The sequence below is a fragment of the Vombatus ursinus genome, unplaced genomic scaffold (assembly GCF_900497805.2).
Source record: "Vombatus ursinus unplaced genomic scaffold, bare-nosed wombat genome assembly UNPS02010548.1, whole genome shotgun sequence".
Classification (NCBI taxonomy): Eukaryota; Metazoa; Chordata; class Mammalia; order Diprotodontia; family Vombatidae; genus Vombatus; species Vombatus ursinus.
Window position 1 is genome coordinate 7,997,754 of NW_020950326.1, and position 24,628 is coordinate 8,022,381.

Consider the following 24,628-nt stretch of genomic DNA (forward strand, 5'->3'; position numbering starts at 1 on the left):
TGTGTGTGTGTGTGTGTGTGTGTGTGTGTGTGTGTGTGTGTGTGTGTCTGTGCACGTGCATGCGTGTGCTCTCTCTCTTTCTCTTTCTCTCACACACACAGGCGCTCACACACTTAGAGTGATTTTATCAGCACCAATAGTGCAAAGGTGGGAAGAGAAAGTGAGGATCCTGTTCTTACTGGAATGGAATGTGTATTTAGGGATTCAGCGGGAGATACGGTTACTGGAGAGGCAGACATTTTTCCTGAGAGCCTAGGAATCCTGGGAGAAATAGAAAAAGGTGAAGAGTAGACAGGAAACTGTGGGGAAGAAGGTAAAGGCATAAATGTGGGGGGTTATATAGGGATGAAGAGAGGGAGAAAAACAATCTCTGGGGATTGAATCTCTGGAAAAGAAAATCCACTGAGCCAGATGGAACTTTGGGGAGGTCAGGATTATTCTTACAAATTATTTCAAGGCTACTTAGTTGCCCAGATGAGAGGAGCAGGAATAGAACCTACCCCTCATGAAGAGAAGGAGATGTTAAAAGGACTGACATGATGGGAGTCACAGCAGAGCCAGGGGATGATATGAACAAAAACCAGGCAGGGTCAGCAGCTTCTTTGGACTGTGTAGCTGTTGTTAATAAGCCACAGACTGCAGCTGGTGAGAGATGAGGGCCTGAACTCGGAGCTGTCAGATAATGTGTGTGTGTGTGTGTGTGTGTGTGTGTTTAAATAGACTTTTACTTCCAAGTTCCCAGTCTCATCATTCTCATGAATTGACTACTCAGCACAGTGCAAGTACTTCCTTCCCCTTCTATTCCTCCTACACAGGCTCATGCAAGCCTCCCGCAAGTCCCAAATGCACCCGGTGTAAGCTGGCTTCCTTTCCCAACCTCTCATTCATAATCAATGGAAAGGCCTTTTGTTGTCCTTCTAAGTTCTCTCTGCGTCACTAAAAGGGCCGACAGTTTAGAGGCTAAAAAACCCAACCATTCACTCAATCTGTAGGCCAAGAGCAACGGGAGGCCAGCCAAGGCTCTTGGTTAGCGGGTGCTTTGAACAATGGATCCCATGCTAAGAGCCATGTGACATCTGCTGTCCCTGGGTGCCCTGCATCCTCACTTTTATTTCTGGAGGAGGGGGCAACAGGCTAAGGAAAAGCCCTCTCTCCACAGGATAATCCTAGACTGACTGATTCAAGTGGCCCTGAACACTCCTTCATTAAGGAATGATTTAAGTGCCCTGTTGTGAGCAAAGCACTCTGCTAAGTGCACAGGGGGAGTTATAAAGGTAATTAAAATATACCTGTCTTTGCAGAGCTTATCATCTAACAGTGGGACACAAAACACACCCAGAAACTTTGTGTGGTGGAAATAAGGGCTAAGTTTTGAATCTTAAAACCTAGATTTAAACATCAGTTGTGATGTACTCCATAACTTTGAGTAAAACATTTGGCTCTCTGAGCTTAAATTTCTTTATCTGTAAAATGAGGGGTTCCAACAGCATGCTTTAAAAGATTCCTACTTGCTTTTAGCTCCTGTGAGCCTACATATTACCCTACAAACATATTATAATTAACTATACACAATCATAAGCCCCCCATAAAATACGATAACAGCAAAAGCCAAATCGAGTCAATGAGTATTTATTAAGCACCTACTGTATATTAGGCATTGTGCAAAGCACTGGGAATACAAAGAAAACGAAAAAAGAATCCCTGTTCTCGAGGAGCTCACATTCTAATGGGGGAGGCAATGTGCAAATGACACTGTAAAATTAAGACATGTGCAGGATAAATTGGTGTTAATGTCAGAGGGAAGGTATTAAGGGGGACTAGGAAGGGCTTCTGATAGTGGGTGGGATTTTAGCTGAGTCTTGAAGGAAGTCAGGAGGAAGAGATGAGGAGAGAGAGCATTTCCAGGCATGAGGGACAGCCAAGAGAAGAGAAAAAAGTGTTAGGTCTGGCTATTTAAAGGGTTTATGTTTTTGGAGTAGTTGTACCTCATAAGGTCATTATAAGTAAAGAGCCTACTTAGAAACCAAATTTTATTAGTTCATTTAAGGGTAATTAGGCTCTGGGAAGTTAATTCATGCTAACCATATTCACATGAGATGGATTTATAAACCAAAATGCTAGTTTATTAATTTTCTCGGGAAAAATGGTTCTGCTTCCATGGGTACTGGAATACTTGAGTCAGCCAGCCATCTCCCAGAGGCAGTCATACAGTGGAGTAAGAGGACTGGGGTGCAAATCCTGCCTCTGACATTTACTACCTATGAAGGGAATTGGACCTGAAGATCTCCAAGGGTCCTCTCACCTCTCTATCTGTGAGCTACTTACATGAAGAGAGAAACTTGTTGGGTAAAAGGAATGAAGATCAGAAGGTGGCTTAGAGGCCATGAAGTCAGAACAAGGAGAAATGAATAATATAAGGAATATGATCATCACACCAAGATAGTGGCTTGGTAAGCCTGCTTTTTCCTCTATAAATATGACAGACCTGCTAATAAGCAGATATCCGTATTTGTCAGTGGGCTATATGACACATATTTTCTCTCAGGAACAGTGATAGATTAATCCTTAGAAATTCTTACTATTTGTATCCCCTTTTTTCTAATTCCATGCAAACCCCAAACCCTTTTGTTAGTGGTGGCCATCATACAATACCCCTGTCTTTGTCTCAAAAAAAAAAAAAACTTTCCTCTATATGTAACAGTTCCCAGGGTTACTGTTTATTTTACACTGGTCACATCTGAGGTTGACCATTTCCTGGTAGACCTATAGCAAAGCATTTTATTTCCACTGAGGCGCTGATTTCTCCAAATAACCAAGTCACTTTGGGGTAGAAGTCCTGTAGCCTTCTAACCCCATCCATTGTGTGGGAATTCTTGTTAGCGTCTATCGAGAGGCAGCTACATGGTGCAGAGTGCTAGGCCTGGAGTCAGGAAGACCTGAGTTCAGGCACTAGCTGTGTGACCCTGGAAGGGTCTTTTACTTCTGTTTATCTCACTTTCCTCAACCGTAAAATGGAGATGATAACAGCACCTACCTCTCAGGGTTGTTGTGAAGATCAAATGAGATAATGTTCTAAGTGCATAGCACAGTGGTCGGTACAGTCGGTATCCTCCCCACCCTACCCCCTATCTGTGAGAGTGACATTGCCTTACATGGTCCCTATTCTGTTTCTGAAGATGTTACATTCCTCTTTTCTTTCTTTCTCACCCCCAGCCCTCATCCCTTCTGATGTCAAGGTCTGATGTCAAGAATCTCACTGAGACCTCAGTCAATCCACCAAATCCACCAATGTTAAAAGATGAGAAATCAGACATAGGGATGGACCTCTCTTCCCATCTGACTCCATACTGTGCTATTATCCCCAGGTCATCTTACCCACAGGGAAAAGCAATCCTCAGTATCACTTCAGAAAGCCCCAGCTGATAGCAGAGAGATGCTGGTTCAATTTTCTGATCCAGTGCCACTGCCCAGTTTTTTATTTCCTCACCATTTTATTCTTACATTCCCTTTCTAAATTTGGAATTCCTCCTCTTGATTTGTTCTGTGGTTGTCACCATCTTGAATCCACATGTTCCCTCTTCCAGCGCCTCTACTTCCTAGTTGCCCTACTCCAGCTAGAACTGTGACTGTGAATCCTAATTCCACCTATTGGCTACTTGCCTCCCAATGCCTCCATCAGTCAACTGGCTCTCTGCTATCTGATCTTCGTCCATACTAATAATCTTGGGGTCTGTAGCTTCATGTACTAGCAAACTTTGATTTCACTGGTGAGCTGATTCTTTCCCTTTCTGGCACACCCTGCATTTCCTGGAATAGGCTGCTAACTTCACCCAGGCTCTCATAAGGTAAAATCAAACATTTATAGCATCAGTGGATGCTAAGATATCACATTCCCCCCTGTCTGGGTGAAATTCATAGGAGGCAAAAAAAAATTTCAGTTAAATAAGTCCATAATAAATAAAATGTTAGACCCAGAAGAGACCAATCCCTTTATTTTATATGTGAGGTGAATTAGCGTGCCCACAGTAATACATAGAACTGGGAAAGGAATCAAGGTCACCTGATTCCTATTTCCAGGAGTCTTTTTACTAAACCATATTGTTTCTACTTTTCCAAAATAGCATCAATAAAATCATGATTAAATTCCCAGTGTTACTTACAGAGAAAAGTTATTCAAGTTATTGAAAAAGTTCCAAAATACTCAATGATATGATAAAATCTCTGCCAGTTATTGCTTTTTACACATAAGAGAATATTTTTTAAAAGCAGTTAAACTAGGAAACATAAAGCTAAATGCAAGTACAGTTTATCAATTGACAAGCATTTAGTGAGTATCAATTATGTACATGCTGGATGTTGTAGCAGGTCAGAAAAGTTGGCATCAGGTATGGACCTTGCCCTCCAGAAGTTTCATGATGGATGATGAGGATGATGATAGCACTCATTTAGTACTTTAAGATTGGAAGAGCACTTTACAAATATTATTTCCTTTTATCCTCACAAGTCTAGGAGGTAGATATTCTTATCATCCTTATTTTACAGATGAGAAAGCTGAGGCAGGCAGAGATGAAATGATTTGTCCAGTCACACACCTAGTAAGTGTCTGAGGTTGGATTTGAACTTAGGTTTTCCTGACTCCAGACCCAGCTGGGAAAATTCTAACACAGAAAAACAAAAACATGTCCCTTTGCTTATTTTAACACTCTATGCTTTCTGCCCTTATTAAGCAGAGCAGCCATCAGAAATAATTGTGGTATAAAGGCGAGAATACTTGATGGAGACTCAGAAAACCTATACTTTTCTACTACCTTGATGTGTGACCTTGGGGAAGTCACTTGATCTTTCTACTTAGTCAATCAGCTAACAAACATTTATTAAGCACCAACTCCATATTAGGCACCCTGGGCATACAAAAAGAGGCAAAGATAATCCCTGCCGATAATCTAAAGGGGAGATGACATGCAAAGAAATTGATACAAAGCAAGCTTATAGACAGGGTAAATAGGAAAAATTAACAGAATAAAGGCACTAGAGTTAAGAGAGATTGGGAAAGTTTTCCGGTAGAAGATGAAATTTTAGTTGAGACCTAAAAGAAGCCTAGGTCTTAATTTTTCACCTGCAGAATGGGAGGAGCAGAGGAGGGAGGTTGAATTGAATGACCCCCCGGTCTCTTCCAGCTCTATAAATCTGTGACTTATAAAAATGAGCTTTTCAGTTGGAAGCGTAAGCCTCAGAAGCGTATTGTACAAATTTCCTGTCGTCAGACATTATCCATGATGTTTTACAAATGTTTTGGTGGTATTGTACTTAGTGTTCCTCATTTGCTAAAATGAAAAGAAAAACTAGTCTGGAATAATTTTGGATCCTCTAGAACAAATGATGGTTTAGAGGAGACCCAAAGGATGCTACTAGCCTCCAGGGGCCAGAGTTGAGTATAGACAGGCTTGAGCTTAGTGTAATGGAAAGACTTCAGCATTGGCAGGCAGTATACATGGATTCAAATCCTTGCCCCACCATTTAACATCTCTGTGACTATAAGCAAGTGGTTTAAACTCTGACACTCTCGGTTTCCTATGCGTAACTGTACCTACCTCTCAGGGCTACTGTGAGAAAGAAAAACATTTTGTAAACCTTAAACACTATTGAAATAGCAGCTATTATTATACCATATATTATAAAAAATGAGTTAGTTTCAGGCTTGCACATGATCTAGCACACCTGTAGATGAGTGAAGCAATGTCTAAAGCACTATACCTAGAGTCAGGAAGACTTGAGTTCAAATCCAGCCTCAGACACTTAAGAGCTGTGTGACCCTAATCAAGTCACTTAACCCTGTTTGCCTTAGGTTCCCTACTTGTAAAATGAGGATAATCGTAGTACCTGTCTCCTAGGGTTGTTCTGAGTCTCAGCTGAAATAACATTCATAAAATGCTTTGCAAACCTTCAAGCACAAATTAAATGCTAGCTATAACTGTGTACTCTTTTAGTAGCTTCTATGGTGCTTGGCAGGGGCTAAGTCTTATGCTTTCTTGTGTAAGGTTAGCTTTGTAAGGTCAGGGACTGCTTTATTTTTGTCCTCATATACCCTGCACTGAACACAGTGCCTGGCATGAAACAAGCATTTAATGTTTGTTGAATTTAAGTTAATTGACTGGGAGGTTTGTTTTAAAGGTTCTTCTTTCATCCCCACAGAAAGCATTTCAAACTAACCAGCTCTGCCTTTGCTCTCTCTTCTGCAGTGTCCAGATTTTCCAGTCCCCGGGTGACCCCAAGGTTAAGTCGCAAGCGGGCCCTGTCGATCTCCCCGCTCTCAGATGCCAGCATTGATCTGCAAACAATGATTAGGACCTCTCCAAACTCTCTGGTGGCTTATATTAATAACTCCCGAAGCAGTTCAGCAGCTAGTGGTTCCTACGGGCATCTGTCTGCTGGGGCAATCAGGTAAAAGAGAGAGAGTGGCACACGTTTGATCTTTGGTTAAAAGATTGACCACAAGGCCCTCTTGAGCTTGGGAATCTCCCGTGTCAGGGGAGCACGTTCTTAGGGGCCAGTCTAATTCAGTAAGGCTAACTGCTATACCTCAGAGATCAGAAGCTTTGGTCTGGGTGAATTTGGTGGGAGTGGTATTTAATTGGTCCTTTGAACTGTGGGAGATGGGTAGCAAATGCTTTTATGGATCAGCATAAAAGTAACTTTTCCCATTAATGTTGTGTGTTTCTTAAAGACTCATGATAAAGAGTCTAAGTAGTTTTTTGTGGGATTCATTCTTGGTTCTGAATTATTAAGGGGTGGAGGAGGGCCAGGAAATCTACCTTTGAACTTATACCCGTCCCTTCTGATGTGAATGGTGAAATTGGCCAGGTCCATGACAGGAAATTCAATCATGAAATCAGGGACACACCCCAGGTAGGTGTTTTAATTTCCACTGAATATTAACTGGGTCATTAAACTGCCAGGTTGTCTGTTGGACCGTAACCGTAGTATTTACACTAAGGAATTCTCTATCCCAATAACAAATATCCCATTTTATTACAAAACAAACTACCTGCCCAAATCCTGTTGACAAAATTGTATTAAGAACCCGCCTTTCTTCCTCCCTTCCTGTCTATGCAGTCTTTGACCATTCTCTCATTAAGGATCTCACTGTATAACACATTAGACTGAAAAAAGTCAACTTATTCTTCAGAACCTGAAGAGCAGCCAGATAGTAAAAAAATGTTGGAAACTTTAAATGGGCTTCTGCCCTTTGACCTGAGGGTAAAATTGTTTATAACCCTTCACCAGTTATTCTTGGGGGGGGGGGGGTCCAGCTCAGCTGTTATAAATGGTACCTGAGGCGGTGGTATAGGCAAGAGTCTCCATCAACCATGTTCTTCTGTAATATGGGAAACTAGCTGTTAGTGGGTAAATGAATGGAGGCCATTCCTTCTGTTCTCACACACAGAATGTCAGGATTTGTGTGTTGACCTCACCCAGTGTTTTAGAAGAGAAACAAAAGATATCTCAGCTTCATATACATGGGAGGTGGGAGGAAGGCACATTACTGAGAGCTCAGAGATGGGAATTGATGGAAATGGGGTCCTCTGTCCCCATACCTTCATATCCTTCTACCCGGCTCTGGCACCAATGATCCAGGAAAAAAGAAAATCAGACTGCAGATTCTAAAGAAAATTAGTTAGTGAAGCTTAAATAAAACCAGGTAGGGAAGGTTAAAATAAATTTAGGAAGTCATCCCTTCTTTCCTTATTCTCTTTTTGTTTGGCTTCATGAATACTTGCATCAAAGGGGAAACTTTGCCTACTTAATATTAGCAGGCCTTTGTGTACCCTTAGCCCAGAGGCCTGAAACTAAAGGAAAAGTAATGTGGCTTGTGGTAGAACATAACTGAGAAGGGTTAGTGAGTCCATGCAGATTTTGCAGCCTGGGAAAAACATGTGCAAAGACCTGGAGAGGTATTTGTGTTGTTATTGTTTGTCTGTTTTTGTTTTTTTTTTTTTTTGGAGTGTGAGATAAGCTCCATGCTTACATCCACCTCTGGCACCAACAGTTTAAAGCCAGGCTCAGGGAACTACCCTTTATCTAGTAGCCAAGCAGCTAAAAATTTCAAATAACCAAATATTTGAGGATTTTATCATTTTTTTTAATACTAGGCATGCAATGTTGTACAATTTACTTAACCTTTCTAGGTCTCAGTTTCTTCATCTGTAAAATAAGGAGGTTGGACTACAATCATAGCTTCCTGAAGTGGGCGATACCAGTCCCTTGGGGGGGGTGCTGAAATGATCCAGAGAGTGGTAATTTTTGGAAATGATGAAAAAAAATTAAAGGGTTAAAGTGAAAGGGGGGTGCTGAGTAGTTTTTTTTAAAAGGGGGTGACAGGCCAAATAAATTTGGGAATCTCTGTGATGGTCTCTAAGGTCCCTTCTGGCCCTGAAGCTTTGATCTTGCTTATGTGGTTTATCCTGGACTTTTCCGAAAAAGAAAACAACATGTAAATAAACTGATATCAAAGGTTCGTACAGACAAGCCACTTTTAGGGGGTGTCAGAATCATTACAGACCCAGTCTTATCTTTTGCAATTCTACTTGTACAATACTATGCAGTGATAACAGATGTCCGGAATGGTGGCTCTAAGACAGCTGATGTACCTCATCAAAGAAAGATCCAGTTATCAACAGGATCATTTTAAGATTGTGTTTATTTATATTTTTTTGCATCAAAATTCTCTGAAACTCAGTGACCCACATATAATACATAGGATAACTCTGTTATCTGTAATATTTCCCACAAAAGACCCCCTCAATCCCTGGACAGATGAAAGTCTCTATTTACAATATGATTTTTATAGCTTGGCATTTCAACAGTGTGCTGCCTGATAACTATGGAGACTAATTGTATCTTCATCATGAGTCAGTCAACCAACCGACAAGTATTTATTTATCATCAACCATGTGTCCAGCATGTGGTATAATCAAAGAGGTATAAAAGATGTAACTTACGATCTGTGTAACTTTGGGCAAGTTGCTTAACCTCTGGGCTTTGGTTTCCATATCTGTAAAATGAGGGGGTTTAAATTATATTTCTAAGGTCCCTTCCAGCTATAAATCTATGATACTATCATCTCATGTTTTCAAGGCATTAATAATATAGTAGAAGATGAAATCCACATTTAGGAAACAAATGTATAGCAAAAAACACTGAACTTTTTAAAATGAGACTTCAGAAAAGGAAGAGATCGGTATGGGTTAGAGTCAGTAGGAGAGGGGAAGGTTTATGGAGTAAACAAGACTTGAGCTGAACGTAAAGAGAAAGAGGATGTAAAATAAGATGGTAGGAGGTGGGGGAACACAAGAGCAAAAGGCACGAAGGTATGATGGCACATGCAGGCTACATTGTGAAAACCAGTGGCAGGAGCAGTGGGGAGAGACAGGAAAGGAAGGGCGATGGGTAGGGTTGGCAACAGTCCATAGATTGCCCTGAAAGCCAAGCAAGGGAACTGGAGCTTGATTGAATGGACAATAAGGAGCTATTGTGGGTTCTTGATCTGGGAAGTGACCTAATGAAAACAGGTTTTTAGTAGGATTTATTTCAATTCATTTCATGGGGCCCTAGGATTTCCGTTAGAGAAATATATATACACATATGTTATGTATATGTATGTGTATGTGTACATGTATATGTACATGTATCTCTGACTTAACCTGGCTGCTATGAGATCAACTACAGGTTTTCTCCTTTGTTCCAAAATGATTACTTCTAAGATGCATTTCCTCCTCACCACTTCCTCTTAGAATCCCTAGTTTTTTCAAAGATCAGCGTAAGTATGAGACCTTTTACCCAAGACCTATCTGGATGTTCCCAGCTGCCTTGTACCTTTCTCCTCCAAAAGTATCTCGTATTCATGTGTCCATTTTGAATACACTTAGATATGTATATGTAGTCTCCCTTGATAGAATGTGTGAGCCTTGAGCTGTTTCTTTTTGTATACCTTATAGTGGGAACCTAATACTTGACTGATTGATTTAGTAACTAATGGATTGATTCCTGTCTTTTGTTGCAGCCCAGCCTTCACTTTCCCCCACCCCATCAATCCAGTGGCCTATCAGCAGATCCTGAACCAGCAAAGGGGCTTGAGCTCCGCCTTTGGACACACCCCACCCTTAATCCAGCCCTCTCCCACCTTCCCAACCAGGCAGCACATGGCGGTCATCTCAGTCAACCCCACACCAACACAGCTCAGCAACAGCAACAACTGCATAGCTGTCTCAAACCAGGTAGGAGCTTGGGAAGGGAGAAGGTACACACGGCTAAAATCCAAAAAAGAGGCTTTGCCTTTTTTTATCTGTAGTTCTGAGAAGGAAGCTTACAGAATTGTGTTGTACAGTCCAGCTTTATTTTTGACCTTTTCTTTCTAGGCCAGTTATTTTGAATTTCCAGGTATGGGTGATTTGTGTAGGCTTAAAATGTGGAAGGAGCACTAGACTAGAATCAGGAGAGCTGAATTCTAGGTCTGGTTCTCCTAGGGAAGTCATGTAACTTCTTTGGAACTCAGTTTCCTCATCTGTGAAACAGCAATAAAATAATTCCTACCTTGCCGAACTTGCAGGATAGTTGTGGGGATGAAAGAAAATTACTACTCTGAGAACACTTAGGAACACATAAATCATGCATTGTACGATTGTAAAGAATGATTATAAGAGCTGGAAAGGGTTTTATAAAGTTCTGAATTATATCCCCCAGTTTAGAAGCCAGCCTGCCCCTAAGACAGTCACATCATATTTGTATACATTTTAGGGGAAAAATTCCTAACTCGTCCTGATCCACTTGCCCTCAGGGTCTGCATTCTCCTCAGTACAGACCGAAAGTTGCCCACAGCTTTGCGGTCAACCACACAGGACCTGACATGAAGAAAAATCAGATCCTACTGAGTTGAGAGGAAGGATCCCGAAGGATTTTTCTTGGAGAGGCCATATTTTTTTATTTTATGTATTTTCATTTTCTTCCCCTTCCCTCCCCCCCAAAAAGAAACTATTAAGATCCTTGGGAGGACAAAATGGTGAGAATGGAGTGTTGACAACACTATGGGGCATCACAAGGGTATTATGCCTCAAAGGGTTCTAGTCTCAGCCCTTTCATTAACTTCCAGTGTGGCTTTGGCCAATTCACTTTCCCTCTCTCTCAGCCCCAGTTTCCTTATTTATAAAATGAGTAGGTCTGGGTGATGTTTCTTTCCAGGTCTCTTCCAGCTCTAAATCCTATTATCTCATAACACCTAATGTCCCTCCCAGTTCTAAAATTCTGCTAGTTATAGAGAAGGAAAAGAGAGGAGGAAAGATATTTTGCCATTTCAAATCAATGTGGGGAGGGGAAGAAGCAGGGGAGTACTGATACTTCATCACTGAGGCAGTAGAGTTACTGGCTGGCAGAAAAGTGTGGAGATGGTGGGGCAGCTAGGCGGCATGGATGGAGCATTGGCCCTGGAGTCAGCAGGACCTGAGTTCAAACCAGCCTCAGGCACTTGACACTTACTAGCTATGTAACCCTGGACAAGTCACTTAACCCTATTGCCTAGCCAAAAAAAAAAAGTGTGGAGGTATGAGGACAGGAGCTTTAAAAGAGTAGGTAGGTGGCAATTTGAATGACTAAAGAATATATGAGTTCAAATCCCACCTCAGACATTTGCCAGTTGTATGACCCTGAGTAAGTCACTTAAACTCATTCTCAAATGAGATAGTATTTATAAAGCACTTAGCATAGCACCTGGCACCATGTAGGTGCTTAAAACTTATTCTCTCCCTCTCTCAGCCTCAGTTTCATTCTCTGTAAAATTAAAGAGTTTATACTCAGTAGTCTCTAAAGTCACTTTTAGCTCTAAATCTATGATTCTATATCTGCTGGCTGTGGGATCAACCTAGTAAAGCTTGCCAATGGACTGGAGAGAGACCATTGGATAATGGGGGCCTGTGGGATCTGAGGGGCAGGTAGGTGGTGCAGTAGATAGAGTGCCTGGCCTGGAGTCAGAAAGACTCATCTTCCTGAGTTCAAATCTAGACTCAGACTCTTACTAGCTGTGTGACTCTGAGCGACTATTTGCCTCAGTTTCCTCATATATAAAATATGAACTGGAGAAAAAAGAAGGCAAACCGCTTCAGTATCTTTATCAAAAAAAAAAAAAACTTAAAATGGGGTCACAAAGAGTCCAGACATGACTGAAACAACTGAACAACAGCAAAGTAGAATCTCGTCTCACTCCAAAAATTGGGGGAATTCAAGTCAGCAAGGAAAATGTTGTTTACCTACTCAGTCCAGGCCCCACCCTAACCAAGAATTTTCCCCACCATCATTCTGACAGTCTTTCTCCCTCTGCACTCGCCATCCATATGAAACTCAAAAGAGAGATAGACTGCTCCTGTTGTGTGTTTCTGTCAGTATCTGGGATACATCATAATTTTGAATACCACATGGGGAGAAGCAGGTGGGCCCTTGGTCAATCCTAGCCAAGCTATCTCAGCCATGACCAAAGCCATGATTCTAGCAGAAAATGATAGTGTTGAGTAAAGATGATCAGGATGGACTATTCTCTTGCTTTCAAGGTTGCTCTAGGAACTCTGCAAAATTGCCAGGATGTCTGGAAAGAGCCATGCTCACTATCATCCCTCCACAACTTACCCTTTTAACTTGTGATTTTAATCCCCATGGTCACGGAGGGGGAAAAAAAAAAAAGCTTGGGAGTGGGAATGGGAAGTGGGAGAGATTTGCTTTAATTTTCTAATTTATAAACTGAGGTGAGTGCTGGGACATGTTCATTGGAGGAAAGGTGATCAGGACGGTAAGATGTCTGGACACCATGACATGAGAACTGCTTTTAAAGAACTCAAGATGTTAACCTAGGGAAGATAAGAATGAGGGGGAACATGATCACTGTCTTCGAATATTTGAAGGGCTGCTGTATGGTAGAGGGATTCACCTTGTTCAGTCTGTCCCCAGAGGACAAAACTAAGAACACTAAGTGGAAGTTATAAAGGTAGATTACACCTTGATTTAATTTTTAAACAGAAAACAACTTCCTAGCAATCAGAGCTGTGCAAAGGTAGACTGGGCTGCCTTGAGAGGCGGTGGGGCCCCAGTCACCTGACGTCTTTGATTTTGCTTCATAACTGGGGTGGTCTAGATGACCTCTGAGGTCCCTTCTAATGCTAACTTTCTAGGCTAAGGAAGTATATCAGTTAAAAACAGAATGGCTTTTTGTCGCCTGTCCTCTGATTTACTAGTATCTCTATACTTTTTCTCTCTCCTTTTTCTTTCCTTTTTCATGGGCATACCTGCACAAACATGGACAGAAACACACACACACACACACACACACACACACACACACACACACACCCCTACATGCTTGGTTATCGAAGGGACAATTCCAAAATCCTACCTATGAGTTCAAAGGGCCCTCCAATTTTATGACATAGAGGCCAGAGCATGAGTCTGAGAGACAGGCATGGATTATCTCTGGTTTTATCTCTGATACTTATGAGCTCTGTGACCCTTAGCAAGTCAGTTCTCTAGTCTGAGTCTCAGCTTATTCATCTGTAAAATGGGAATGATAATAATATTTGTACTTCCTATTACATGTTTTAAAGAAAATGCATTGTAACCCTGAAAGTCCTTTTCAGAAGCAATTATGATGTTGCCTCCCTCGCCATTACTTTGACCTGTCCACGAACCCACCCTGTCCCTTCCTCCGTTCACCCACCTCTGTCCACTGCTGACAATCACCTCTTGCAGCCAAATAATGGCTGGTTGCATTTCCTGGACTTTCCAGAGCTTGACCCTGACATGGGTTCTCCTCTGATCTCTCCAGAACAAGCAAAGCAGTGAGTCAGCAGTGAGCAGCACGGTCAATCCTGTAATTAACAAGCGCAGCAAGGTCAAGACTGAAACTGAGGGGCCGAGACCGACATCCCCACTGACACAGGTAACCCTTCTTCCCAGGTGACAAGGCCCCTTTTCTGCCTCCCTCTACCCCCCGCATGAAGATTCCTGAGTTTGCAGCAGAGTGAGAGAGACTTTACCAATAACAGGGCTCCCACACCCCCTAGACGCTGCCCCTCCCTTCTTGGTGGGTTGGTTTCATATTGATTTTCAAGAGAGCCCCAGCTCCCAGCGGGAATTACACACAAACATGCTGGTCAAAGGCTCTTACCCGCTTCCATCCATGAAATGAAATGCTATTTCTTTGGGAATTTGGATGCCTGATGTGTGGCCCAGGAATGAAGAGGGATGGGACATTTATGTGGGTAACCTCAGAAATTATACTACTTGACTTGACTTTCCAAGACTGCAAAGCTAGCAGTCCTAGTGTCTCTGAACAGACATAGATCACGGAGGGAAGGAAGCATGGGTCCCAAGCTCTTAGTCAGGGCTCCTTCCCAGCTCAGTATGAGATTGTTTGTCACATCATCCTTTGCGGTAAGGACACAACATTTGACACCAAGAAGGCCCCTCAGGCTGCTGCTTTCTTTCTCCTGCTTTACCACAGAGAGCTGCCCCGCCGCCAATTGCATCCATCGGGCCATCCTTTATCACAACTGTAAACTATCAGGCGTGCTCTGGGCACTTCATTTTCATGATATATTGGGCTGTGTTATTGTCAGGCGAACAGAGGTGTTTATGACAAATTCCTCTTCCCGCACGGAATCTAAAGTGGGTCTCAGCATGATGCATGGGTGCGGTGAGGCTGGCCATCATCAAGGGGCTGGTAAAATTGATGAAGATAGTGTATCAGTGAAAGATAAACATGCTAGAGTCAGCACGATTAGGGGAAGAAGGCAGGTCTCCTGAGGGAAGAGGCTCAAAGCACATCAGAAACCTCACAACCTGACAAATTCATCCAGCCATCTTGGGGTCCCACCCTCACTAGGGTGTTTCTGAACCACTCCCAGACCCTTCCAGCCAAATAAAAATCAAAATGAGACCTGAACCCTAGCCTGCTCTGTATCTAACCTCCTAAATGCTCAGACTCAGAAGGAACATTCACTTTTAATTTTAAGGCATTTGTCAATAACTCATGTGACAAATTCTTACTTGAGTTTAGTTCCAGGTAAAATTTTGCTTCTGAAAAGAAATTTGTGTTCTTTCTGCTTAAAGAGAAAAAGAAAATAAAAGAAAATTTTCTTCTTTTTTTTTCCTCTTAGCTTAATTTTAACACTGAGGCATTAAGGAAACTCAACACATGTGCCTGGGTGCATCTATTCCCTGTGCTATCTTTAGATGGACTCCTTAATCCTTTCCTGAAACTCTATTTTAATCTGTAAGCTACTTCATATCCTTTCAGAATAAAAAAAAATTGTAATTAAAGCTATTTACAATTTTCTTGGAAACCCATAAAGCTAAGTCTATAGAGGACCTTGAGAGGTCATCTTGTCCATCTCTCAGTCAGCGTGTTCTTAAGTCATTCTAAACAGATGGGCATTGATCCCACTTCTAAAGACCTTGGAGCAAGGAGCTCCTGGAATGTTTCCCTCTCACCAGTCCTTCTGTTTAATAGTGCCTCACTGATTTCTTCTTCCTTGGGAATTTTTCTATTTTTGTTTTTTGTAACATATCAGCATTTTGTCTTTAGAATGACACTTTAGAAAGAAAGAATCAACTAAAACAAGCTGTTTTCTGAGGAACTAAGCAGGAATACATCTCAGAAGATCTGGTTTTCTCTATCACCCTGCTTAAAATTAACACTCACTGAGAGACCTTAATTCCAATATCTTTTCCACTTGAAGGTAAAGACTTAATATTAAAAGGGAGCCAATGAATTTTGGCAAAATAAGATCCTGGGTGGTCAGATCCTGCCTTCAGCTTCCATTGTCAGCCCCAGTGGAATCAGTGGGAGTTATGGATTTAATCTCATTTGGGAGTTGTCCTCTTGAAACTAAAATAAATGATTCTCCCAGGAGGCTATTCCAAAAGCAAAACATTTTCTGGTTGTCATCTTAAGATGATTTTAAATTTAATACAAGCTTTTAAAACATCTGTCTCTGGAGAGCAGGAGGGTAGCTCCTTGCTGTGCTCTGGACAGAGACTAGCTAGCACACTTGGCTTGAGTGAAAAAGCAGACCTAGCCCTCTGGGAGCTGCCTTTTTTTCCACTCTGATTTTTTTTCCTCTTTCTCCCCCTACCTTCAGTCACTCAGTGGTGTTAAGTCCTCTTCCCCTTCTTCTCCTCATCAAAACATGTGTCTAGGAGAGGTTCTGATATTACACTTGAGAGTAAATTTTAAGTCACTGTGTTTCCTCTCCCAAGAGTATTAGGGTGTTTGAATCTTGAGCTTCCTATCTAATTCTAGAACGACAGAACCAGAAGGAACCTTAGAGATCATAGGCCAAGCTTTTCATTTTTCAGAGGTGGGGATGAGTCCCAAAGAGGAATAATGACTTAACTCATGATTACATGACAAACTAGTGGCAAAGCAGGTTTAGAACCCAAATCTCCTATACCCCCAGCCCAATATACTAATATCTATAGCGTATCTGCTTAAAAAGGTAATTGGACTAGATCACCTTTCTTCCCATTTGACTCTTCTATGAATGTGGAATTAAGAATTTTACCCCCTCTAAAAAAATTTCAAACATCATTGAATAAGTGGCCAAGGTATCAGGATGGAGAGGATATGGTGAGAAGGACCTTCTTTAGCATTGTGACTGATTCTCATCAGTGATGACTCCTTTCCATCTAATCTAACAAATAGACTCACTGAGTTTTTCCTGTTCTCAGATAGATATGGCTAAATGGGTCTCCTACACTGTATCCCTCTCTCCTGCAATACATCTCGATTCCCTTTACCAAGACCCTAAAGGACAGGTTGCAAGAAAGACACAATACCTCATACATACCTAGATAAGACAAGGAGGTTTCCTGTCCCTGTGTAAGGAAGTACCTGGTTTGTGTGGTCTTGAACATCTTTCTATAACTTGCCTCAAGTAAGTGGAGGCAAGGGGCTAGTTCAGATCACTAGTGCCCAGCAGTGCCTTCTTTTTATCTTTGAAGACAGAGTTCTGCCTTGATAAGGATGGAGAATTCATTAGGTGATAAGAACTCTTTTTTTTCCCTGTGTGCCCCCCGCTCCTTCTCTTGACTGCTGGTTTTCAGAGATTGGATGGGGACTTGTTGGGGATTTTGTAAAAGAGATTCTTGTTTAGGAATGGATTGGATTAGATAACTTCAAAGGTCTCTCCTAAATCTGAGATTCTATGACTACCTCCCTACCCACCCATATTGCTGCCTTACCCTGCCTGTGTTGTAAGGGTAAGACTGTCTTTGGTGAAAAGTACCAATAGCACCAATAGCTATTCTGAAATCAGGTAAAAAGTGTAGCGTTGTTTTCATTTTGGCATCCTCATGACCAGTAAGAAAACCCAGAACACAGCTTTGGCATTTCAGATAAATCCAAAATCACATTCCCAACCAGAGACCATGTGAGGAAACACAAATAGTCAAATTAACATAGCTCCCTCCTTCATTTAATGGCTATTTGTTCAAGCAAGTGAACAAAGATCATCTTCAAAGATGTTTTGATGATGGCAGCTAGACATTAAAATGGAATGTTAGGCTCCAGGATGGTCCCATGATTAGATATACAGATAAATCACGGTTGACTGATAGAAAGGAACCATGACTATATGACTCAGTAAGTCTGCCATAAAGGATATCCAGTGTCTTTGCTCTTAAACTTGGTCCAAAGGGAGGACCTATCAGTGGAAAAAGAATGGCACAAAAGGGGATGGACAAATAGATGGATGGATGAATGGATGGATGGATGGGTGGGTGGGTAAATACAGGAAAAGACAGCAAGGAACTCTGTAACTCATTCCCAAGTATAATCACCATGATCAAGTGAGATAATACATGTAAAGTTTTGTGCAAATCTTAAAGCACTCCATGCCATTGATTATTAGTATGGCTGAAAAAAAAAGCAAACTAGTGACTCTCTGCTATCTTTAAGTTAAATGACCAGATATTGAGCACTTGCTGTGCTCTAGGCCCTGTAGGTATTTGCTATGAGGAATTGAAAAATAAATGTAAGACACAACCTCTGGCCTGGAAGAGGTTGCTTAACCAATCTATTTGGAATAGCAGCAGTATAAAGCACTATATTAAAAAAATAAAAAAAATAAAACACTATATTACTAAATATCAAATGCAATGGAACAGACAATAAGAGGATTGAAATGGGAGAGATCAGTGTGGGCTGGAGTGGTTAGGGAAGGCTGCCTGGAAAAGGTGATGGTTGAAAGAGGCTTTGGAGGACTTGATTAAGCAGAGATAAGTTGGAGGTAACATTTTAGGAGGGAAAGATAGCATCAGCAAAAGTGAGCAGATTAGATGCACAAGCCCATGATTGGCTTCTTTCTCCAATGGTCTCCTTGCTTCTGCCTTCTCTGCCTTCCATTCTACAGAAATATTTGGTCTCATTGGATTCTACTTTAAAAAATAAAAAAAAACAAACAAACAAAACCCCCAAAGATCCTTGCTTCCTTCCCTGGAGCTGTGGCTTGGGATGGCTTGACCTGTTCTATTCCCTTCGATTCTTCCATTTCTTTTCAGACAGCTCTTTTATGGTTAACCTATTATCTATCGGTGACAAGCAAGCAGACCCACACCACGGAGAGGGGAATCATTGATTTCTGTTCACTTAGAGGCGGCTAGATTTCCCACACGTACACACACATTTCACCTTTGCATTTAATTTGCTTCTCATCATTCCTTTTAGTTTTGTTTCCACTGAACTTTTCCATCGTCCCAACACCCAATAGAGTCTCCTTTGCTCTGGGCCCTGCCCTTTTCTAAGGGCCTTTTCCTCCCATCTGTGGGCCCTGCCCTCTTGAGGTCCAGTGGATTGCTTTTGTCAGTCCTTTTCCACATCAGTCAGTGTTGCATCATCTGCAGATTTCATTAACATATTATTTGCAACCTTCCACCTGACCCCAATCCACATAGCATTAATTAGAAGGATAAGAGGGAGCAGCCCTATCCCCCAACCCTTGGGTCACCACAGTAGACACCTCTTGTCATCATCGATTATTACTCCCTGCTTATTATAGTCTTTCAGCTGTCATATGTCAGCCAATTTGAATTCATCTGGTGAGTGAATTTTCATTAGATGGTATATCATAAGCTTTTCTCTACTCTAAAAAGAGAACAGCAAGACTTTGTCTTCTGTATTTGCATTAGAAAAACCAGGCCCTTTACTTCATTAAATTGGGGGGGGGGCGGCAGGAAAGGGGAAAATACACACATTCTGTTTTTAACAACTCATTTTTTAGAGTTACCTAGTGACTTGGAAAGTAATATTAATTCTTATATGAGACGCAATGTGGTACAGAGGTGGATGAAGGGTCCGAAAGAGCTGGATTCCAATCCTGCCTCTGACAGATACTGTATTTGTGACCTTTTGCCAATAACTTAACCTCTAAGTGCCCTAAGCAACCATCCAAGATTAGACACTGCAGAGCAGTTGACAATTGATACTGGGAGAAGTCTTGTCACTGGAACTTCCCTACACAATTGAAATAAAAGGCCAGACGTAATTGACCATAATAGTGTAATATCAATATTAGGCTTAACATAATTTGGGGGTGGGGGGAAGCTCAGGGACACAGTTCCTTTTCTGCTGCCATCTTCTGATCCCATCACAATTTTCCTTTTGTTCCTCATTTGTCATGACCAATTCTCTCTCATTTCTATAAAAGTGCCCTCTTTGCCCCTCAGACCATCCAATTCCCCAAGCATTCAAAATTTCCTTGAAACTTATTGCCCCCGTGTGTGCCTATAATCATTAACTTCTGTTTGTCTCTGTTTCCTCAACTGTAAAATAGGGATAATAATAGCACCTACCTCCCAATGTTGTTGTGAGAGTCAAATATATTTGTAAAGCTCTTAGCAAATCTTAATGTGCTATATTAATCACAGACTTCGAGATGGAAGGGAACTCCAAGTTCTTATATATAATTCCACCCCACATAAGAGTGGCCTCACCTTGACTAGAACTCAAAATAGCCTTGGGCTGTAATATTGCACAGCTTGGGTCCACAGGCTACAAAATGTCAACTATCTTACTTATCCCTGCCCTTGTCTACATTCCAATCACCTGTATGTCATGCTACTTTACACTTGTGGTTAATTTGGAAAACTGAACTACTATTCATCGATTCAGAGTTTTTATCAACTCCATAAGGCTATCATAGCTGCCTTCTTACAGAGATAGCATAGAGAGCTGATCTGGAGTCAGAAGACTTGAAATTCCAATCACCAACTGTGCTTGACCTTGAGCAAGGCATTTCACATCTCTGGGCTTCAGTTTCCTCAACTGTAAAATTAAGAGGTTCACTAGATAAAAACTAAGGTCTCTTCTGGCTTTAACTATCTGATCCTGTGATCTGACTTATGGCCATTGTATGTTCAGTTGGCTAAATGTGCCCTTCCTTTCCCAGTATCTACCATTCTTTCTCTTTATTTATTTATTCATTAATTTATTTTTGACATACATTTCTAAAATTTTTGAGTTCCAAATTCTCTCCCTCCCTCCCCAACTCATTGCACCCATAAACAATATAATACCTGTTATACATGTGGAGTCATGTAAAACCTATGTCCTGCTATACTTTCTCAATAAATAAATTTACTTTCCCTGTTTTGCCAGTGACATATTAGTATTTTAAAGAGTTTTGAAGAACACAGTCCACTATGCATCTCTGCCAATCTTATGCTCCCCTTCTTTCCTAAGTAACTAGTGTTTTCTACTAAGAAAAGTAAAATTTGTCATCTATGATAAGAAAAACTCTTCACATCAAGTTACTCAATGACTTTAGGCAAGTGTCTTTGCTTCTCTGTGCCTGTTCATAATCCAAACCCATTGGTACCTGCCAGTACCATAGGACTTAACTAAGGATAGAGATGATAATGCCACCTAAGCAGCTACATTTCTTACCTCCGTAGCTAGGTGGAAGCAAAGCTGAATACCCTAATGTCAACCAAACTTGTCCTTATACAGGCTAAATGAAACCTGATATTACCCAGATTCCAGACAGCTCTTGATAATAAGCTCATTACCTTAATGGGTGAATATTTCCTCAACTGTAAGATGAGGGGGTTGGAGCATAAGACCTTAGAGGTCCCTTCCATCTCTAAGTTTGTGATTAACAATAGCACTTTAAGGTTTGCTTAGTACTTTACAAACACTATCTCGTTTGAGTCTCACAACAATCATGGGACATAGGTGCTAATATTATCCCCCATTTTATAAGTGAAGAAACTGAGAAAGAAAGAAGTTAAGTCACTTTTCCAGGGTTCACACAGTTAGTAAGTATCTGAGGTCATATTTGAACTCATGTCTTTCTGAGTCCAGACCCTGGACTCCATCCACTATACCACCTAGCTGCCTAATCTACTAGTTATGCACGGAAACTCAAGTGAACTTCAGTATTGTGACTGCCAAAAGCATTTGAAGTTAGCCCAGAATTTCTTAGTTGTTTTCTTTTTCCTCTCCCAGATTTCCTAACTTATAAATGGTTAAAAAGAATGATAACATTATAACATCTCCAACTACAGGGTAAAAACTGTTAGTTTATGATTTTTGCCTCACATAAATGAGCCTTTGCCAGAGCAGGCATACAAATCTTCACTATGCTGGATCTTTTTAGAGTGTTTCAGGGCCTTCGGAATAATACATGTGTGATTGGCATTTTCATGCATCTGTATGGAGGGACAGGTGTGACAAAGACTCGTGTAGGTATAGGTTATGTCATACTTTGATGGAGGGTAGACCTATTACTTGGTCAGTATTGGGAACTTTCAGTGTGAGAACTTCCTCTACCAATGCAGAGTATAACTTAAAGCAACTTATAATGAATAATTTATAATCTTAAATCAGGAGTTCTTAATTTTTCTTTTTCCTTTTGGTCATGGCCCCTTTTGGCAGTCTAGTAAAGAATACAGATCCCTTCTCAGAATAACATTTTTAAATACATAGGATTACAAAAGAAACCAATTGTACTGAAATACAACTATAATTTAAAAGACAAAAGCGATTTCATGGACTCCAGAGTTAGTTTAGTTTAGTTTTCTTAACTACAAAGGTAACTATATTGCCCCTGTAATACAGTGGCCAGGGACACTGAGGGGTAAGATAACCCACAGTAAGATAGGGAGAGGCCTGACTTAGCCCAGATATTGCTGACTACAAGGCCAGCTCCATCTGTACTGTAATATTTTGCTTGTCTTTTTGTGTTAATGTACAAAAGTACTCTGAAGTGAAAATAAGAATAAGGATCAGAGAGAGCAGAGGGGCTCTCCTGCAGTTCAATGACTCCCCAGAATGCACCCCTATCCTACTACCACTCCCCTTCACATGCCAGACCGGAGCGGGGAGTGGGGGAGTCAAGTCAGCACCTTCTTTTCCTGTAATAGACCAAGGCTGACCAGTTAGCCTTGGTGAAGTCATCTCCACAAACGTTATTCATGTCTCCAGGTGAAACAAGCTCACTTATGTGTTCTTTACCCTCCTCCCCCAGGAACATCTGACAGACCTCAAAGAGGATTTGGATAAAGATGAATGCAAACAAGAGCCTGAGGTTATTTATGAGACCAACTGTCATTGGGAAGGCTGTGCCAAGGAATACGACACCCAGGAGCAACTTGTCCATGTAAGTGATGGCGAGGAGAGGCCTTTGACATAAATCAGCACGGCCACAGCCGGCCAGCCCTTTGTCAGAAGGCTCCAGACAGCACCAGTTTGGGCTGGGGACTTCAAAATATGCAAAAAAGAATTATGGCATGGAGGCAATATGACATGGCAGGGATGAACTTGTCTGCAGAGGGGAGACATTGATACGTTCATATTTCATGCTGTTAGCAGCATTTTCAGTGACAGGCTGGGCCAGAACTACCTTCATGTACATGTACACACATGTATGAATGTCTGTATCAGAATAATTGGAACAGATGGGGAGGCTGCCCTACCCCCAGGAAAGGACCTGCCTTTAGAAGATGACAGATTTGAGTCACCTGACACTACTGAGCTTCCATGGAAGTCCACAGGATGAGGGAAACGTTCAGCATCTGGCCTCCTGTTTGATTGTCCTACCTTTTCCGCAGGAGATGGTTGACCATCAAACCCCAAGTGGTTTCCCCTTCCTTTTTTGGTTTTCCAGTTTGGTGAGACACTAGAAATGGTGCTCTTCTGAATAAAAGTCCATCTGGCACCATGTTCAGCATCACTGCCCCCACAACACTGACACCCCAATAAGTCTCTTGAGTAGACATTCTCCTTGAAATGGAACTGATCATGATTATTAGGCAGATGTGACTTTGAAGAACCCCAGGCTAAAGTGACTCCCTTACTGAATGAAATACTCACTCAGAAGTTTTCTGTTATCACTTAGAAGAAACTAGGCTGTTCACCTTCTCCCCAGACCACTTCCAGAAGACTTAATTAATATTCTTTCAGCTCTATTAATTTAAATTTGTTAGATAGCTAACTTTCCAAGCTTTTCCTAATTTCATAAGATTATCCATCCCCTTTGCTTTTCCTCCTTTCCTTTCTTATGAAAACCCTAGTCTTGTTTACCATTTCTTTACAAAGGCTTCATTCCCAAAACCTTGCCCAAGAAGACCAGAACTTCTCAGTAAAGACTTCTTTTCTGTCCCAGGGAGGTATAGGAAAGGTTAACCAATTATGGATCCTACACCTGTGAATTTTATCTAAACTTCTGAAAATCAAATGCATTTTGAATTTATCCCTCACTTTTGTATAGTGGCTTTCCTGTCCACTGTATAAAGTGAGGCTTCCTATTCTTTGCCTAAAGTACACTCTCAAAGGTTGTCCCCCATTCCTCAGCTTTCAGTCTCCTCTTTCTAGGACTTGCTTGCCTTCTCCCTCTGCCTGGACTTGAAGCCCCGAGGTGCAGGCTTAAAGTTCTTCTAAAGGCACCATGTCTGACCACAGACTTTTTTGTATTTAGTCAGCAGAGTTGTATTTTGTTGAGGAGAGACCCACACTATCATTCACACATCAACCTAGTTAGATTTAAAGATGCTCATCCCAAAAGAGCTGGCCATTAGCCAATGATTTTCTTGGACCACAGCAATTCCTACAGTACTATCTCCTCAGGTATGAAAGGGATGCAATCTGCATTTGGTGGAGGAAGTACCCATGATGATGAAATAAGGAATCTTTTGAAATTATTTAAGTCAGCAGAAAACTCCAAATGAGGGACAGACCTCCAAGGAAATGACCCAGGAGGAGGTAGGAAATAATCTGAGGTTTCAATATAATTTAGCCCTAGGTTTTTTTCCTCTCAGTTCAGTGTTGTTACCTACAAAGGTACCTTTCGATACTTCAGAAATTCTCCCCATAGATGGGGAGAATAGAAAGCAAATTTGGTTAACCTTTCAAAAAAATATTGAGTGTCTGCCCCATGCAAGGCAATGTGTCTGGTGCTGTGGGAAACAGGGAGAAGTATAAAATACTATCTTTGCCCTCAGGGAGCTTAAAGTGGTGTTGGAGAGATAAGGCACCTGAGAAGGTGATTAACAATAAGGGACAGCATAGTATAAGCACCCAGTAAATAGACAATAAGAG

The 24,628-nt window shown here is 41.4% G+C and overlaps 1 protein-coding gene across 1 annotated transcript in view; it reads left to right on the top strand.

Moving 5' to 3' along the window:
- Positions 1 to 24,628, top strand: part of GLI2 (GLI family zinc finger 2) — a 126,032-nt gene that overhangs the window by 75,308 nt on the left and 26,096 nt on the right. Inside the window, exons 5-8 of the mRNA XM_027854697.1 lie at positions 6,240 to 6,441; positions 10,061 to 10,274; positions 13,859 to 13,972; positions 22,560 to 22,691. Of these exons, the coding sequence (XP_027710498.1) occupies positions 6,240 to 6,441; positions 10,061 to 10,274; positions 13,859 to 13,972; positions 22,560 to 22,691 (662 nt within the window). The remainder of the gene's footprint in view (positions 1 to 6,239; positions 6,442 to 10,060; positions 10,275 to 13,858; positions 13,973 to 22,559; positions 22,692 to 24,628) is intronic.